The 20,034-nt window shown below is 40.4% G+C and overlaps 1 protein-coding gene across 2 annotated transcripts in view; it reads right to left on the bottom strand.

The window, feature by feature from the left end:
• Positions 1 to 17,427, bottom strand: part of SPG21 (SPG21 abhydrolase domain containing, maspardin) — a 50,466-nt gene extending 33,039 nt beyond the window's left edge. The window contains exons 1-4 of one of the 2 annotated variants that reach the window (XM_024735236.1): positions 16,924 to 17,427; positions 13,035 to 13,121; positions 9,980 to 10,141; positions 507 to 587 (exon numbers count right to left, since the gene is read on the bottom strand). In XM_024735236.1, coding sequence (XP_024591004.1) covers positions 507 to 587; positions 9,980 to 10,141; positions 13,035 to 13,097 — 306 coding nt within the window. In that variant the 5' untranslated portion in view covers positions 13,098 to 13,121; positions 16,924 to 17,427. Of the gene's footprint in view, positions 1 to 506; positions 588 to 9,979; positions 10,142 to 13,034; positions 13,122 to 16,859 lie in introns of both variants that reach the window. The other variant, XM_024735235.1, reaches the window with a different exon arrangement.
• Between the last annotated feature and the right edge of the window lie 2,607 nt (positions 17,428 to 20,034).

Raw genomic sequence — 20,034 nt, 5'->3', positions numbered from 1 at the left:
TACCTAACCAATAGAAACAAACCAAAGGATGAATGGATAAATAAAATGTGTTATAGCCATACAATGGGATATTATTTGACAATAAAAAGGAATGAAATATTGATATAATCTGTAACACTGATGAACCCCGAAAGTGTTATGCTAAGTGAAAAAAGCCAGTCACAAAAGACCACAGATTACATCATTCCATTTACATAAAATATCCAAAATAGGCAAATCCATAGAAACAGGGCTCCAGGGAGGAAGGGTGGGGAGTGGCTGCTAAGTATGGGGTTTCTTTTTGGGGTGGAAAAATGTTCAAAAATTGACTGTGGTGATGGTTGTACGTACTGTGAATATATTAAAAAACAGTGAATTATACACTTTAAAAGGGTAAACTGTACAGTATGTGAATTCTATCTCAAAAGAGCTGTTATTAAAAAATAAAAGACAACACCAGACTTAACAATGTATCAATAAATGTTGCATTAAAATCACATGTGAGTAATTAGTTTCAAGGGACTCACTTTATCCAACTGTAAATGGTCTAAAAGTTTTCTGAATCCATCACAGAATTCAAGATGGTCCCAATAAACTGGATACTGCAACTAGAATAATAACAATAAATGTAAACTTTATTTTAAAAACTGTAGAGGTAAAATACAACTCATATATATCTGAAAAATTTAGGACTTTCATAATAGCATTTCTCATTTGCTTAATCTCTGCTCCTTATTCAAAATATGTGGAAAATAAGCTCTCATCTTATCCTCAACTTCAAAATTCACATTTTCTCTAATAGAACAATTTAAAAAATAAAACAGCACACTTTAGTGATATTATGTACACAACTTTAAGTCACATCAATTTCCTTTCCAAATAGCTAAGAAACTCGGAGGTTCAAGGATGAACAGAGCAGAACCCATTCAAATAAAGAAATTCTTTTTTCCCTTTAAACTAATTTCGTTCTGAATTATGGCTCAGGAGAACTAGAAATAAAATCTGTTCTAAGGAGAGTTTCCTCTCTTTTTGGTAGCATTTCTTTAAAGCAGTATTCAATAAAATTGTTCCTCTACTTTTAATGACTTAGTCATTCTATCTGATTTCTTGTAGTACTTTTGTTTGTGACCAAAAATTTCAGATGCTTGACCCTAAGTAGCCTATTAATGTTGACAATAATGAAGAAAAAGAAACACAAGTCATTAATTCCTTTCTAGGAGACTCAGGCTTGTCACCTAAGAGTTCCCCTCTCTTTAATACCTGTAAAACCCATCTTAAAGGCTTGCTGTTTTAAGCACTTAGATTCATTTTGCCATTGACATATCACTGGGATAGATACTGCCATGTAAATGATGGGATAATTTCAGATATGATGTAATATGTTACTTTTACTATTAAAATTCCACTTGTGGATAGGATTCCACTTTTCTGAAGCAGGATGGAGAACAGACTCTCCTAGCTGCAAATTTGAGAATTTGAGTCAGATGACAGGCTAAAAGAAAGGAGATGACATTTTTATGAATCCTTTAATTTAAAAATGTCTGTGCCTTACAGAGTGTAGCAGAGCTGAGGTGTCAAGCACAGCCATTTCAAACTAGAAACTCTGGCCTGAAGTACCAGGGGGAAGGCCTATGCATTCAGGACTCTATGAGCAAGTGAGACTGGAAGCACAAAGGGAAAAAAAAAAACTGGAGACAAGATGGTGGAGTAGAAGGACTTGAGCTCACCTCCTCTTATGAAAACACCAAAATCACAACTAACTGCTGACAAAAAAAAAACTTGAGCCTACCAAAAAAGATATTCTATACCCAAAGACAAAGAAGCCATAACGAGACACCTGAGGAATAGAGACCACAAACACAGAAAATTAGACAAAATGAGATGCAGAGAAATATGTTCCAGATGAAAGAACAAGACAAAACCCCAGAAGAACAACCAAGTGAAGTGGAGATAGGCAAGCTACCTGAAAAAGAATTCAGAGTAATGATAGTAAAGATGATCTAAGATCTTGGTAAAAGAATGGAGGCACAGATCGAGAAGATACAAGAAATGTTTAAGAAAGAGCTAGAAGCTTTAAAGAACAAACAAACAGAGATGAACAATACAACTGAAATGAAAAATAGAACAGAAGGAATTGATAGCAAAATAAATGAGATAAAAGAATGAATAAGTGAGTTGTAAGACAGGTTGGTGGAAATCACTGCTGCAGAACAAAGACAAAAGAATGAAAAGAAATGAGGACAGTCTGAGAGATCTCTGGGACAACATTAAACACACCAACATTCACATTATAGGGGTCCCAGAAGACGAGGGAGAGAAAGGGCCTGAAGAAATATTTGCAGAGATAATAGCCAAAAACTTCCCTAACATGGGAAAGGAAACACTCAAATCCAGAGAGTTCCATATAGGATAAACCCAAGGAGGAACACACCAAGAAATGTATTAATCAAATTTATAAAAATTAAAGACAAAATATTAAAAGCAACAAATCATATACAAGGACTCCCCATATGGTTATCAGCTGATTTTACAGCAGAAACTCTGCAGACCAGAAGGGAGTCGCACAATATATTTAAAGTGATGCAACCCAGAATACTCTACCCAGCAAGGCTCTCACTCAGATTCTACGGAGAAATGAAAAGCTTTATGGACAAGCAAAAGCTAAGAGAATTCAGCACCACCAAACCTGCTTTACAACAAATGCTAAAGGAACTTCTCTAGATGGAAAAGAAAGGCCACAACTAGAAACAAGAAAATTACAAACAGGAAAGTTCACCAGTAAAGGCAAACATACAGTAAAGGTAGGAAATCATCCACACACAAATATGATATGAAAACCAGCAATCATGGGACTTCCCTGGTGGTCCAGTGGGTAAGGCTCTGTGCTACCAATGCAGGAGGCCCAGGTTCGATCCTTACTGGGGGAACTAGATTCTACATGCATGCCACAACTAAGCATGCCACAACTAAGAGTCCACATGCTGCAACTAAGAAGTCTGCATGCTGCAACTAAGAAGTCCGCATGCCACAACTAAAAGATCCCACATGCTGCAACAAAGATCCCGTGTGCTGCAACTAAGACCCAGCACAGCCAAAATAAATAAATAAATAAACAAATAGACAGATAACACCAGCAATCGTGAGAAGAGAGTACAAATGCAGGATGTTAGAAATGCACTTGAAATTAAGAGACCAGCACTTAAAACAATCTTGTATATATAGACTGCTATAACAAAACCTCATGGTAACTGCAAACCAAAAATCTACAATAGATACACACACAAAAAAGCAGCAGCAATCCAAACAAAACACTAAACATAGTCATCAAATCACAAGAGAAGAGAACGAAAGAGGAAGGGAAGAAAAAAGACCTACAAAAACAAATCCAAAGCAATTAACAAAACAGCAATAAGAGCATACATATCGATAATTACCTTAAACGTAAATGGATTAAATGCTCCAACCAAAAGACACAGACTGGCTGAATGGATACAAAAACAAGACCCATATATATGCTGTCTACAAGAGACCCACTTCAGACATAGGGACACATACAGACTGAAAGTGAGGGCATGGAAAAAGATGTTCCATGCAAATGGAAATCAAAAGAAAGCTGGAGTAGCAATTCTCATATCAGACAAAATAGACTTTAAAATAAAGACTGTTACAAGAGACAAAGAAGGACACTGCATAATGATCAAGGGATCAATCCAAGAAAAAGATATAACAATTGTAAATGTATATGCACCCAAGATAGCAGCACCTCAATACATAGGCAAATGCTAACAGCCATAAAAGGAGAAATTAACAGTAACACAATAACAGTAGGGGACTTTAACACCCCACTTACATCAGTGGACAGAACATTCAGACAAAATCAAATAAGGAAACACAAGGCTTAAATGACACATTAGAGCAAATGAACTTAATTGATATTTATAGAACATTCCATCTGAAAGCAGAATATACATTCTTCTCAAGTGCACATGGCCCATTCTCCAGGACAGATTACATGCTGGGCCACAAAGCAAGCCTTGGTAAATTTAAGAAAACTAAAATCATATCAAGCATCTTTTCCAACCACAATGCTATGAGATTAGAAATCAACTACAAGAAAAAAACCTGAAAAACACAAACACATAGAAGCTAAACAATATGTTACTAAACAACCAATGGATTGCTGAAAAAAATCAAAGAGGAAATCAAAAAATATCTAGAGACAAAAGAAAATGAAAACACGATAATCCAAAACTGATGGGATGCAGCAAAAGCAGTTCTATGAGGGAAGTTCACAGCAATACAATCTGATCTCAGGAAACAAGAAAAATCTCAAACAACCTAACCTTACACCTAAAGCAATTAGAGAATGAAAAACAAACAAAACCCAAAGTTAGTAGAAGGAAAGAAATCATAAAAATCAGAGCAGAAATAAATGAAATAGAGATGAAGAAAACAATGGGAAAGATCAATGAAACTAAAAGCTGGTTCTTTGAAAAGATAAACAAACTTGATAAACCTTTAGCCAGACTCATCAAGAAAGAAAGGGAGAGGGCTCAAATCAATAAAATTAGCAATGAAAAAGAAGAAGTTACAATGGACACCACAGAAATACTAAGGATAATAACGCACTACTACAAGCAACTATATGCCAATAAAATGGACAACCTAGAAGAAGTGGACAAATTCTTAGAAAGGTACAATCTTCCAAGACGGAACCAGGAAGAAATAGAAAATAAGAACAGACCTATCACAAGTACTGAATTTGAAACAGTGATTTAAAAACTTCCAACAAATTAAAGATGATACAAATAGAGGGAGAGTTAAAGATGTTAAAAAAAAAAAAAAACTTCCAACAAACAAAAGTCCAGGACCAGATGGCTTCACAGGGGAATTCTATCAAGCATTTAGACAAGAGTTAACACCTATCCTTCTGAAACTATTCCAAAAAACTGCAGAGAAAGGAACACTCCCAAACTCATTCTATGAGGCCATCATCACCCTGATACCAAAACCAGACAAAGATACCACAAAAATAGAAAGAAACCAATATCACTGATTAACATAGATGCAAAAGTCCTCAAAAAAATAATAGCAAACTGAATCCAACAATACATTAAAAGGATAATACACCATGATCAAGTGGGATGCAAGGATTTTTCAATATCCACAAATCAATCAGTGTGATACACCACATTAACAAACTGAAGAAGAAAAACCATATGATCATCTAATAGATGCAGAAAAAGCTCTTGACAAAACTCAACACCCATTTATTATAAAAACTCTCCAGAAAGTAGGCATAGAACCTACCTCAATATAATAAAGGCCATATATGACAAACCCACAGCTAATATCAGACTCAACGGTGAAAAGCTGAAAGCATTTTCTCTAGGATCAGAAACAAGATGAGGATGTCCACTCTTGCCACTTTTTTTCAACATAGTTTTGGAATTCCTAGCCACGGGAATTAGAGAAGTAAATAAATAAAAGGAATCCTAATTGGAAAAGAAGTAAAACTGTCACGGTTTGCAGATGATGCAATACTATACAGAGAAAATCCTAAAGATGCTATCATAAAACTACTAGAGCTCATCAATGAATTCGGTAAAGTTGCAGGATACAAAATTAATACACAGAAATCTGTTGCATTTCTATACATTAACAATGAAAGATCAGAAAGAGAAATTAAAGAAACAATCCCATTTACCAATGCATCAAAAAGAATAAAATATCTAGGAATAAACCTGCCTAAGGAGGAAAAAGGCCTATACTCTGAAAACTATAAGATGCTGATGAAAGAAACTGAAGGTGACACAAACAAATTGAAAGATAGACTATGTTCTTGGATTGGAAGAATCAATATTGTCAAAATGACTATACTACTCAAGGCAATCTACAGATTCAATGCAATCCCTATTAAATTACCAATGGCATGTTTCACAGAACTAGAACAAAAAAATTTAAAAATTTGTAAGGAAACACAAAAGACCCAAATAGCCAAAGCAATCCTGAGAAAGAAAAATGGAGCTGGAGGAACCAGTCTCCCTGATTTCAGACTATACTACAAAGCTACAATAATCAAAACAGTACGGTACTGGCACAAAAACAGAAATATAGATCAGTGGAACAGGATAGAAAGCCCAGAAATAAACCCACGTGCCTATAGTCAATTAATCTATGACAAAGGAGACAAGAATATACAATGGAGAAATGGTGCTGGGAAAACTGGACAGCTACATGTAAAAGAATGAAACTAGAACATTCTCTAACACCATACACAAAAATAAACTCAAAATAGATCAAAGACCTAAATGAAGACTGGATACTGTAAAACTCTCAGAGGAAAACATAGGCAGAACACTCTGACATAAATCACAGCAATATCTTTTTGGATCCACCATCTAGAGTAATGAAAATAAAAATAAACAAATGGGACCTAATTAAACTTAAAAGTTTTTGCACAGCAAAGGAAACCATAAACAAAATGAAAAGACAACCCACAGAATGGGAGAAAATATTTGCAAACGAAGCAACTGACAAGGGATTAATCTCCAAAATATACAAACAGCTCATGCAGCTCAATATCAAAAAACAAACAACCTGATTGAAAAATGGGCAGAAGACCTGAATAGACATTTCTCCAAAGAAGACATACAGTTAGCCAAAAAGCACATGAAGAGATGCTCAACACTGCTAATTATTAGAGAAATGCAAATCAAAACTACAATGAGGTATCACCTCACATGAGTCAGAATGGCCATCATCAAAAAGTCTACAAACAATAAATGCTAAAGAGGGTGTGGAGAAAAGAGAACTCTCCTACACTGTTGGTGGGAATTTAAATTGGTACAACTACTGTGGAGAACAGTATGGAGGTTCCTTAAAAAACTAAGAACTACCAGGCTTCCCTGGTGGCACAGTGGTTGAGAGTCCGCCTGCCGATGCAGGGGACGTGGGTTCGTGCCCTGGTACAGGAAGATTCCACATGCCGCGGAACAGCTGGGCCTGTGAGCCATGGCCGCTGAGCCTGCGCGTCTGGAGCCTGTGCTCCGTAACGGGAGAGGCCACAACAGTGAGAGGCCTGCATACCACAAAAAAAAAAAACAAAAAAAAAAAAACTAAGAACTACCATTTTATCCAGCAATCTCACTCCTGGGCATATATCCAGAAAAAATCATAATTCAAAACGATACATGCACTCCAATGTTCAGTGCAGCACTGTTCACAACAGCCAAGACATGGAAGCAACCTAAATGTCCATCGAGAGGAATGGATAAAGAAGATGTGGTACATATATACAATGGAATACTACTCAGCCATAAAAAGGAACGAAATAATGCCATTTGCAGCACCATGGACGGACCTAGAGATTATCATACTAAGTGAAGTAAGTCAGACACAGAAAGACAAATATCATAGGATAACACTTATATGTGGAAGTTAAAAAAATGATACAGGGGCTTCCCTGGTGGCGCAGTGGTTGAGAGTCTGCCTGCCGATGCAGGGGATATGGGTTCGTGCCCCGGTCCGGGAAGATCCCTAATGCCGCGGAGCAGCTGGGCCCGTGAGCCATGGCTGCTGAGCCTGCGCGTCCGGAGCCTGTGCTCCGCAACGGGAGAGGCCACAACAGTGGGAGGCCGGCGCACCGCAAAAAAAAAAAAAAAAAAAGATACAAATGAACTTATTTACAAAACAGAAACAGACTCACAGACTTCGAAAACAAACTTACTGTTACCAAAGGGCAAATGGTAGGGGGAGGGATGAATTAGAAGTTTGGGATTAAAATATATATATAGTAGTGTTACTATATATAAAATAGATAATCAACAAAAACCTACTGTATAGCTCAGGAAACTCTACTCAATATTCTCTAATAATCTATATGGGAAAACAATCTGAAAAATAATGGATATATGTATATGTATAACTGAATCACTTTGCTGTACACCTGAAACTAACACAACATTGTAAATCAACTATAATATAAAATAAAAATTAAATTAAAAAAATCTGTGCCCTAGACAGGTAATAAAACTGTATATGACTTGATACACACACACACACAACTGAGTACGAGTAAAACTGGGAAATCTGAACAAGGCTGGTGGATTACATTAACATCAATGTCTTGGTTGAGATACCCTACTACAGTTTTATAAAATGTTACTATTGGGAGAAACTGGGCAAAGTATATAAGGGATATCTCTCTATTATTTCTTACTGCATGTGAATCTATAATTATCTCAATAAATATGTAAATGAAAAGAGGATCCATGCATTTTAACTGCTAGGTATTTAACAAATACCTAGTAAATTTCAGAACCTCCTGGGGTTGGGCATTCTGATCAAATCTTAAGAAGGACAAAGTAATTTTGAAGACATTGCTGGCCTTTTTCTTGATTCATTATCTAGCTAATAAATAGCAAAAGCCTACATCAAGAAGCAAGAAGAAATATCCAGCCAGAAGGCAAGGCTATGTGCCCTGTCAGTTTAGAGTGATAACCACACTGTTCACTTTGGACAGCACTCTAAAGTGAGACAGACACCCAGGGGCTGCTCAGGTTCCCCCTCCCTGGCTGATCAACAGGGACCACAAGGACAGAAAGTGTCAGGACGTAGGCTGCAGTGGACTGGAATGAGGGCGGTTACCACTCTGCTCTCCTGCAATGCTGTCCACTGAGAGGGATTACTGAAAACCCAGAACAAGGGAGGATTATGTTGCAGGGATTCAAACACACAATAGGAGGAATGGTTAAAGAATGTGCAGAAATTTAGCTGGAGAAGAAAAGACCTGGGGGCGGAAGGCAGTAGGCCACCGATAATAACTAGTTTTTTCAAGAAAGAGAAGGGCTGCCTGGATGAAGAGGAATTGGATTTGTCTTTTATGACCCCAATTAGTGGTCACCCCATTGGAATTTTCAGTTATCAACCAAGAGAAGAGATCTGGTCCACGTTTTCTCTCTTCTAGGCAGTAAATAAAATGTATACTAACAGCAGTACTTCGTAATGTTTACATGTTAACATTCCAGGTCCCAGAAACAACTGCTGGCTCCAAAGCCAGAGCCTCTCCTTCCAGGGGAAGTTAGGAAACCAACGTCCATTGTCCTGATCCGATCGAGGCACACCAAACACTCCATTGTGAGCAACAGTGCCTTCCTGGGAATTCCCTGGCAGTCCAGTGGTTAGGACTCTGCGCTTCTGCTGCACGGGGCATGGGTTCAATCTCTGGTCAGGGAACTAAGATCTCGCTGCCACGCCGCTGTGTGGCCAAAACAAAAACAAAAAAACAAACAGTGCCTTCCCACCTACGCCCACCTCCCAGAGAGGAAGCTTAGAGAATGATCAATGCGAAACTAGATTTGGACCGAACTCAGTGATAACTGAGTTATCAGTAACTCAGTTATCAGTAACTCAGTTATCAGTTATCCGTAACTCAGTGATTAGAAACAAAAAAACAAATGCGAAGGATATGAACTAATTAATGAGCTTCACCTCACCTATCAAAGACTCACATTAAAGCAAGCTTTCTGTCCCCTGGATGTCAGCTGATCCCTCTGCTGCCCACGAAGCAGTAATGTAATAAAAGGGGAAGGTAAATGGGGTCAGAAGACTGCGCTGGGCTCTCCCTCCATGGCCTACTGGCTGTGTGACCCTTGGTGATCACTAAAACGGTCCGGACCTCAGTCTCCTTAACTATAAACAAGGACAATGCTTCCTGCTGGTCAGGCTTATTCAGAAAATGCACGTTCAAGCTGAGGGTAGAGAAGGCTTCCAGTAGAGGTTTGTCCCCTCTGAGCCTCTGTATGTTGGTGAACCACACCACCTTCCTTCAAAAAACTCCCTTTCACATTTTAACAAAGGAAAACAGTATCTTACCTCAATAAAAAACACGCCTATTACTACAGTTAATCAGAAACAGAAGCACACATGCACACACACACACACACACACAGACTAGAAAATGTGGACTTAATTTCAATCCTGAATCAATAATACTTACAGCTATAACCCGGTAACCCCATCCAGTCAAAGCCAAAATCTGCCGGAAAAATACATCAGCAGTTCCGCTGACGGGAGGGAGAAATATGAGAGGACACCTGATATTTCTGGGGCCTGCATCGTAGAGCGACCAGATCTTACTGTCGTCATCATCCACAATAATCTGGAGGGAAAATGATAAGAAACAAAATGAAAAACCTCATGGATTGGGTTTTATATAGTTATTTCAGCACTATAATTTCACTGACAATTTTAATACTACTGCCTTGGTTGTTACAAGCTAATGAGGGGATCACACCAGACTAGCACATATAAAAAACGGCTTTGTCTCCATTTCCTTCTTCAGTGCTGACATACTCCATGGAACTGCTTTATACTTCTCCCAAGAGCTGTTTTTTCTATCAGTTTTGAATTTTCCTCCCCAGCCATGATTATATGAAATTTATTGTTTACCATTAAACAGTAAACTCTGTACATGGCATCTGATTTCTTCCCCATACTTCTGCCTGTGTGTGTATGTGTGTGTGTGTGTGTGTGTGTATGTGTATGCACGCACGCACACATGCATGTGCGCATGTGTGTGTGCACATAGGAGGAGGACAATTTGCAGAGTCATTCTTGGGTGCTGGCCCAGAGGGCGGGCTGGGATCAGCAGGGTCAGTGTGTGACCAGGGGAAGTGAGGGGAAGAAACGACTCCAGCCTCCAGGGAGAAACTGGGTAGAGATGGGACCTCTCAAAGAGATGCTTCAGGAGCCTGATCTAGACCAAGCCTCTGAAGGGGAGACCTCTGCTAGAGAAGAAGGGACGAGGCAGGTATAAGCATCACTGTCCCCAGAGAATGTTTCAAACTATTCAGTCAATGTGGGGAATGGGCTCAGGGAAAAACTGGCTTTTGGGGGAAAAGGGGGTAAGAAGGAGGAAGGTCATCAGAAACCTTCCTGATTTAGTGGTTCTTGATCCAAAAAGGGACACAGATGAGCATTACATGAGCTGAGACAAATCAGGTGTTTAGCACAGAGGTTGGCAGATATTGAGTGTTCAACAGTGTCAAGAGTGTTAGCTACAGTATGCACTGCATGATAGTTTAATTTCTGTTCTCTTTGGCTGACTTTTTGGTATTTGGAAAAGTACATTAACTGCTTGAACTTCTGCCAATGCAAATCAACGCTTATCCTTTTTACATTAAAAAGTTCAAGGTTCTATTTTCTGAGAGCTCCTAACTGGCAGTGCTGTGGGGCCCATGGTGTCAATGTGGTCACCGGCATCACTGGGAGCAGACAAACAGGGCAGGGCAAAGCCCAGAGGGCCCTAACCAACACCTTCTGGACTTCCCCGGGTGACAGTATATCTCATGATTATGTGTTTGCCCTTTGTATTTGCCACTCACATTTTTTGCTTTTCCTGTTTCTTTTTGCTATGATTGTAGTAAAAAAAATCTCAGTAACCTCTGATGGTGGTATGCGGTAAATTCCAACCTTATAATAATAAAATTCATATGAGATAAGATATTCAGATCTCTGAAATGAAAATCTAGCACTATGAAATTTCAAGCAAACTTTTCATGTCTTGTGGGCCAAACTGACCAAAGGAGAAAATTACATCAATGAAACTACTACTTCCAAGAATATTTAGGTAAGTTTGTGTTGTTTTGGGTCTGGTGATTAGCTTGCTGAGTGAGTCCATCAAGAGGAGCTCACATGAATTACTTGAGGGGATGGGACAAGGCAGAGGGACTCTGGGGGCAATTCTCCTAGCATGAGCAGTAGTTCCTGGGGTAGCAAGAAGAAAGGCGGGTTCCCTTTGGTAAGCTGCCAATTAGTTCTGGCTTTTTTTTTAAGGAATTTTTTCTTTTTTTAAAGAAGTTAATTAATTTTTGGCTGCGTTGGGTCTTTGTTGCTGACTGCGGGCTTTCTCTAGTTGCGGAGAGCAGGGGCTACTCTTGTTGCGGAGCACGGGCTCTAGGCGCACGGGCCTCAGTAGTTGTGGCACGCAGGCTCAGTAGTTGTGGCGCACAGGCTTAGTTGCTCAGCGGCACATGAGATCTTCCTGGACCAGGGATCGAACCCGTGTCCCCTGCACTGGCAGGCGGATTCTTAACCGCTGTGCCACCAGGGAAGCCCAGTTCTGGCTCTGAAGCCAGATTAACTTGATTTAAATTTAAACTCAACTAGACTGTGTGAATTTAACATGTTAACCTCCATGAACCTCAGTTTTCCCATCTGCTAAGTGGGCACACCACTATCCACTCTGTTAAACTGTTGAAAGAATTAAATAAGATATTTGGGGACTTCCTACAACAGTGCCAGGTATATAGCGGGTATTCTGTCTATACATGGAGACTGTATCTCAAATTTCTATATGAAGTGTAATTCTGTTATCAGTTCAAACTTGCATGATACTTCCACAGCTATCTATCCTGACAAAATAATTACAACAGAGACACACATGTTCTTCAGCTCATAGTACTCTAATATTTCTGCAAGGGGATCAGCAAAGATTTTATTCTGACACAACTTTTGTCTAGTGTGATCCCCAAACATTTGGGATTAACTTGGGACTCAGAGTCAACAAACTTCAATATAAGTGTTTAGTGTTTTTAGACATCCCAGGCATATAAAGTTTCCAAAAGATGACTATGGCAGAATGAGTATATATCATGGCAAACAGAGGACCTATAATGTGACTCACTGTAAATCTTAAATCTGAGGAACAGGAAAATGCTTTCTAATAGAATCTAACTGCACTTACTGTACAGCTGCAGTTGCGGTCAGCTTTCTACTAAACTATACAGAGGAGTACACATATTCCTGCTTGCTTGAATATGTAAAAACAATTGTAAAATAATGAATACAGTTATTCTCACTTTTACTCTTGAATGAGTCCCAAAAGCTGATTGTACTCGACAGGGAAGGGGTGAACTTTAGGCTCTCCAACCCAGTCACAATACTTGGCAATAACCTTTACTCTCGAACACTACTAAGACATAACGCCTAAATCACACATAAAAACAATTACAAGATTTTGCAAATAAGAGGTGTAGTAAAACCATACATACCTTTTTAAGGGGGACTGTACTTCTAAACCAGTTATAATCAGGAGAGACTTTAATCTCTCCCATGATTAGCTGAAATGGAGGTTAACCCTGAAATAAAAGCATGTGATGTTTCATGTCAAGAATTCATGTTTACATCAGCACTAAATGTAGAGTCTGGTCTAGCTCTACCAACAATACTTTAAAGGATAAAACTGAGGAAATGGGCTATTTCACCTTGTCGGCATATACTTAAACTACAGAAAACAATCTGGTGAAAACCTATAATCATGGAGCAGGAAGGGCCCCAAGAGAGAATTATTCCAACCCTCTTAGTTCCTCCAGAAGAAGAATCTGGTCTAAAAAATTCTAATGACTTACCCAAGATCCCACGGCTATTGCAAAACCAGGACCAGACACCGGACAGCCTTTTCTGACACCTGACTGTCTGTCCTAGTTAAATGATTCCAAATGCAGTAGCATAACCTATCTTTTGACAAGATCTTAAGAATCTATGCTAATAAAGATATTCCTGTCTGATAAAATTCTAGAGAACAGTCCATACTAGAAAGAGGAGCTAATGTAAGCCTGCTTCCTCATAAATTCATAAAATGCCGTAAATCTCACTCTAGGGGAACATAGCTTCAGAAACTCACACATAGTTTTTAATGCAAAATACAGGAAAACTTGCTGTTCATATGGATGTGGTTAAAAGTGATATAATGAGAGATCCACAATAAGATACCAGAATAGACCTGAAGGCACAATAACTAGCAACAAAACAAAACATGTGCCTTTAGAAAAAATGTGTGGTCTTCTGTTGTGAGATTAGTGATTTCCAGCTTTTATAGCTCTGTGACGTTGGAAAAGTCACTGACCCTTTTGGGGCTGTTTTCTCATCTGTGACTATTTCACCACTCTCTCTCCAAAGCGTTGGACAGTGCTTGGTACAGAGCAGGCATTATCTGTTGACTAAATAAATGACTACATCCTAAGCAGGCCAAACTAGGCAATCCTAGAGTCCCTTTTAACCCGGGTACCTACGAGCTTTCCATTAGCTGGGCATCTTCAACTTAAAGGCTACCCCTCTTTGCTCAGGGATCTGTGTTGTGTTGTAACAGGAACCTGAAAATTATAGTTCCTCGTTGCAGATTCTTATTGCCCAATGGAGAACTTCCACCCATCAGTTTGGAAGGATTCAAATGCTTGTTTGCATCATGTCCTCTACCCCAGCACAAGCCTGGATTTTCCTAGCAGGGCTAGGATGAGTTTGAGACCCTAGGACTTAACTCCTGCGATGACTCTGAACTGCCATTTTAGAGGGGCTGCTTCTCTGGACTGGTCAGGAGCTGGGGATTCTAAAACCAACGAATCTTCCTCCTTGGCCCTCCAAATCTTCTCCCTCAAGTACGCAGGGCACTGAGCAATCTCAACTGCTACCTCTAACCTTGGGGGTTACTAAACTGAACCCCTAGGAGATGGTAAATGTAGACATCCAATATTAAACTAGGTTTACAACCTTGACACTAATAATGGTCTCTTCTCTCAAGGCTAGGATGGTACTTAGAAAAGTTCATTAAAATCTTAAGTGGCTCTAAAATATCAAGAAAATTATCAGCCAGTCTTATGCTGAAAATCATTGTGCACAGATGTATTTCTTATTCATACTGAAATAAAGAAAATCATTCTTTGCGTATTCATTTTCTCTTAACAAATATTAACATGTTAAAAATTGAAGCCATTTGAACTACAGCCTTTCTCTGAGCTGGTCACTGCTTTTAATTGAAAGCAACTAGCCCATATAGTTAATTCCAGAATATTTTCTACCTAGACAGACTTGAAATATTTCTCTATCATCTAAATATTGCCTAATGGAGACATTTTCTAGTATTGCAATACTATAAACAATCACTATTCGACAGGAGGAAATATCAAAAACATGTTTAGAAAAAAAACCTACTCAACAGATTTATAAAACACTTTAGCTAATTAAAGCCAGAAAGTATGCTTCTAGATTCACCAAACTTGGGATAAAATAAAGTATTTATAGTTTGAATCAGTTGCAATCTACAAACCAAACTACCATACAAATACATATACACACATCATTCACAGGCACACACATTCACTGTCATCCACTTCTTCCCTCAGCAGTAAGTAGAAAGATGTTCCTCACCACAGTCCTCAGTATTATCCACTACCACCTAACATTATAATGTTTTATAACTAATCTTGCTGGATGGAGAGATTCCACCCAACTGTGACTAAATTTTTGTAGAGGCAAGTGATTTTAACACTTGTGCTAGTTTGGCAGTACATGAAAGCTAAGATAGATACCAAATGTTGCATCTGACCAACTGACGTTTAAGTGAAAAAAAAAAAAAAAAAAAACTGCTGCAAAGGGAAAGCAGCTGTGAGTGGTATGAAAAGGAAGTTTGTTCTCCCAGCTCTCTTTCATCCACTTCAGGGGAATACTTTTCCAAGTCACAAGGGGAACATTCTGCATAGGGCAAAAAAAAAAAAAAAAAAAAGGTTCACTGAGACTGTAACTCAACTGGTCAGTATTAAATTAGAAAGAATGTGGACCACGAACTCAATGCTGATTTGATCTCTCACAATTCTTCACAAAAACAAAAGCACCTGTTCATGTTGCTGGGAAAAGGGCTGCAGGAATTTTGCCTTAATCTTGCCTAAGGAAACCCCTCCTCAGGGAGTGCTCTGGACACCGGGGCCTCTCTGGCCCTTGTACTGCTCGACAATTAAACTGCTCCTTGTGAGTGTGCACCAAGAATTGCATGCACTTATCCCTCAGGGTTTCAGCAGAACCAGCCAGTTTACAGTCCACTTATCCCTCAGGGTTTCAACAGACCCTGCCAATTTACAATCAGTGAAATTGCCTTCACAAATGTTTAAGTCATCTAACCAGTTTAACTAGTCAGAGGTGTTTTTATCCTTTATCCCAATCATATGATCTTCGTATGGACAATCTGTGATTATTATTAACACCAGCAATAACGAAATATTAGAACCTGAGAGTCTCTGGGCAATGCCATTGGCTTTTTAATGCAAGCCTCCATACCTCACCACACCAGTACAGAGCTATTTTTTTTTTAAGTTTCCTCAGGGGAAAGATTTACCCCTCCTTTCTTCAGAAACTTATTCCATTATCTTCTAAACCTCATGGGAGGAAAAGCTGACTACTTGACATTTTGACGGTGACACCTCATCTTGTACTCTGTCTTAGTATAAAAGCTTTTGAAAATTTGCACACAGCTATTCTATCACCCCTCAGTCTCTTGAAGCTTTGTGCCAACAGGAGCTGGAACATTGTAGGTGGAGACAAAGAAGCAGCACAAATGCAGAACTTATGACTCCCTAGGAAAAGTGAGACAGCCTAGCCCTGCTACTTTCCTCATGCCTCCTTCACAAGCCTCACACCTGGCCCGTACTCAGCAATGACAAAGGCATTTATCACTTTCAGGCTGAGGTGCAATCTCCAAAATAACTAGTCTGCTCAGAGTTCTTAAAAGTTTGCAGGACAAATATGTTCCTGGGCTGCAGCACTGTAGCCCCCAAATGGTATTACAGTTGTATGCCCAGGTCAAGCGCCCCACTGCCCACCCCAGGCGACCCACACACAGACCTCCACCTTCTCCCAGGCCCACTGATGACAGCTACACAAAGGCAGGGGCACAGGCACACCAATCACCCCCATAAACTCAGGCTCGACCTCAGACACACACAGGGACATGCAATCACGTGCATGGTCACATGAACCGACCCACTCAGGGCCACACTCACAAAGTCACACCGACAGAGGCAGCCGCGCACACTACAAACCATACTCACCTGCAGCCACAAACGCGTCACACACCCACATGCCCCGCTTCCCAGGGCCTCGCTCACCCCTCACCTGCCGTGGCCGCCCCCAGGCCCCTTTCCCTCCTCCCCAAGGCGGCTCTTCCCTCCACTACGGGCGCGGGCCTGGGAAGCTGCTGGGCCTGGGTCGGGGCCGGCGGCTTGAGCGCTCAGTACCCGCAAGCGCTGTGGACCTTTGGGGCGCGCTGGAGGGCCGGCCTCCGAGGGGCGGGGAGCGCAGCCAAGCGAGCCTCGGCCACCGCCCTCCCTCCTCCCGAATCGTTCGCGCAGCTGGCTCAAGCCTCGCGTTTCCGCGTTCGGAGGGGCGGGGCCACGCAGCGAGGAAGGGGTGGAGCTGCGTGACTCCGGCGGTCACCATGGCGACGGGGCGGGTTGGACCACAGGGTGAGACTCTGGCGCTCTATTGTACATCCTGCCGGGTGCGGAGTCGGCATCGGCTCTGGCGGTGGCGGCGGGCGCAGGGAGGAGGTCCGAGGAGCCTCTGGGTCAGTTCTAAGTCACCCATGTGACGTGAGCACCTAGGGAGAGGTCGTGGGACTGGAAGAAAGGGGCGCCTGACCCTTGAGATCTGCCTCCGCCTGCAGTTCGCGCCCTCTTGGAGGAAGCAGATGCCGACCTTTTCTCTCCGCCGTGTAAAGCTTTGTGGGGATCCCTTTGGGTTACAGGCTTTGATGAACAGGGCTTTGTATACTCTCTTTTCTTGGCAAGATTTTTTTCCTTTGGCACAGCTACAGACGCCCTCCCTAATCCTCCACTGTAACGCCCCCACCTCCCTTCCCTGACTTGTGCTGAGGTCCTGAGGATTTCCGAGAACAGCTCCCACTGAGCCTCCAGCTCCTTCATCACTTTCCCTTAAAGGAATAGAGAATATTAATCTATTTATAATCATTTTTCTTAAGATGTTGCAGAGGTCACGACTCTCCTTTTCAGTAAAATATTTGGAGGTATGAAAAGGTTGAATAACATGTAAATCTCCTTGTTGGAAGTTTTTTAATGATCCTTCAACAAGATCCTGCTGAAAATGCCTCTCCCTCATCTGTGTTAGGGAAAACCTGTACCCTATTAAAGGCCTTTGCCTTTACCCTGACAACTGTTTTGGGGATTAAGGTCAGGGGAGAATCCAAGTAAACTGCATCCTAAATCATGACCTCTGCCCTCCTGCTCAGGAGCCCTGGTTCCCAGTCTAGAACTTGGACAAATCCCAAACGAATTTCCCAAGAGCACAGTAACATATCCGCCTTTTTTTCCCCCAAATCACCTTTTCGGAATTTTGAGTCAGCAACAGAAAATGGTCTTCTATTATAAGCACCACATAGCTGCTATACAGGGAATGTTTTTGTGGAAGATTTTTAACTTTGGGACTTTTTCTAAAAAACTTGGAGAGGTTTAATGAATGGAATACCTGGCAAATCACTGGTTGTATTTATGTAAAATCCATTATGGGTACTCATTACATTGTTTATCTGTCTCCCCCAGTGGGCTGGGAGCTTTAATTTAGAGCAAAGTGAACGGAGTGATTTAACCAGTGCCTTAGCTATTATGATCTGGTTCATAATAAGTACTAAATGTGTACTGAATGAACTAATTAGCAAATAAAGAAATTTATCTGCTTGTATTCCTAAAGCTGTATTCCTTATATCCCATACTTCCAGACCTCACTTGAGTATCAGCCCTGAAGAGACATGAACTATGGATGTGCGCAAATGTATTAGAAGTCCTTATTCTGTTACTTTGGTAATAATAATTTTTAACTTGACTGTTGATAATGGAAAACTATTTCGCTATGTAGATATGTTTTGTTATATGTATACTTTTATTAAAAGAATCAAACCCAAAATAATGAATGTTTTGTTTCCCTTAGAAAAGGAACCCATGGTCATGTTTGGATCTTCAGCTGGTCCATAACACATAGCAAGCACATTGTCCATTCCCTAATCTGAACAAGAAACATTTAGTATCTGTGAATTCCAGCTGTCCTGTAACTGCACAACTGCAGGAAGCAAACTTTTAACCCAGGGCAGGCCACAGTGCAGGCAGACCTGGTGGATACGGCTGGGAGGGTCTGCAGCTGTCATGGTTGGGGTCTGCTAGATGGTTCCCACAGCACCAGTCCCTGTGTGAGAATCTCACTTTACAAACTGGAATGTTCACAAAATACTCTGTGAACACCGAGCAAAGTAAACAGGTGGCCAGCTGGTTCTCAAAATTGCCCAAACCCAAGGTCTCTTCCTCAAATTTATCTTTTGACAGGATAATATTTGTTTCAAAACACATGTGCAAAATAATCCTAGCTCTCTCTCTTATGCACATATACATACCAAACAGAGTAGTGCTTACCTCTGAGGGGAAACGGGGAATAGAAGGGGTGTTGAAGGAGAAGCTGGCTTTAGATTTAGTATTTGAATTTATATAAGCATGTATCCATATGTTATTGTGTGACAAAAAATTACTTAAAAGCAACTATATTCATGCTTTAAATGCTGCTGTAAACCTGCTCTAAATCCTTCAATAGCTCCCCATTGCCTTCAAGCTAAAGTCCAAAGTGTATGGGCTACAGCAGGTCTGACTCTCCCAAAGGGCCCATTACGCCCTATGAGGTCTCAAACCTCTAGGCATTTGTGTATGCTCTTCCCTCCACTCAGAGTGTCCCCCCTCCACCAGAGTGAATCTCCCCTATTTTGCTCCCAGGAACCATGTGTGAAAAAGTAAAAGAGGAGCAAAACACTTAGTTTTTCACACTAATACCAATTCTTGGAATACCATCCTTTTAAGGTAAGTACAATAGACTGTAGTGTTATATATCAAATTATGCTAAGAACCAAGATTGAAAATGAATGCTGTTTCCTCATTGCCAGACCCAGTCTGTGACATACACATACTATACTGGATTAGAGGGATCAGACACAGAGTGGGGATTCTAAAACTGCCCAAGAAAGATACCGACATGACTCTTCTATAGTTTGCTACCTAAACGTCCTATCAAACAAGTTATATACGGTTATTTATAATTAATAATTTATTATCATTCGGGAGTTAAGAAACCTGAGTTCTATCCTTGGGCAAGACATTTCCTCTCTCTAGGTGTGGTTTTCTTTTCTGTAAAATGAGTCCAAAGTTAGACTAAATGATCTCTAAGTTCTTTCCA

This window comes from Neophocaena asiaeorientalis, unplaced genomic scaffold (genome assembly GCF_003031525.2).
Source record: "Neophocaena asiaeorientalis asiaeorientalis breed wild unplaced genomic scaffold, Neophocaena_asiaeorientalis_V1.1 scaffold264, whole genome shotgun sequence".
NCBI classification, from domain to species: Eukaryota; Metazoa; Chordata; class Mammalia; order Artiodactyla; family Phocoenidae; genus Neophocaena; species Neophocaena asiaeorientalis.
This window is presented reverse-complemented; position numbering and strand designations above follow the sequence as displayed.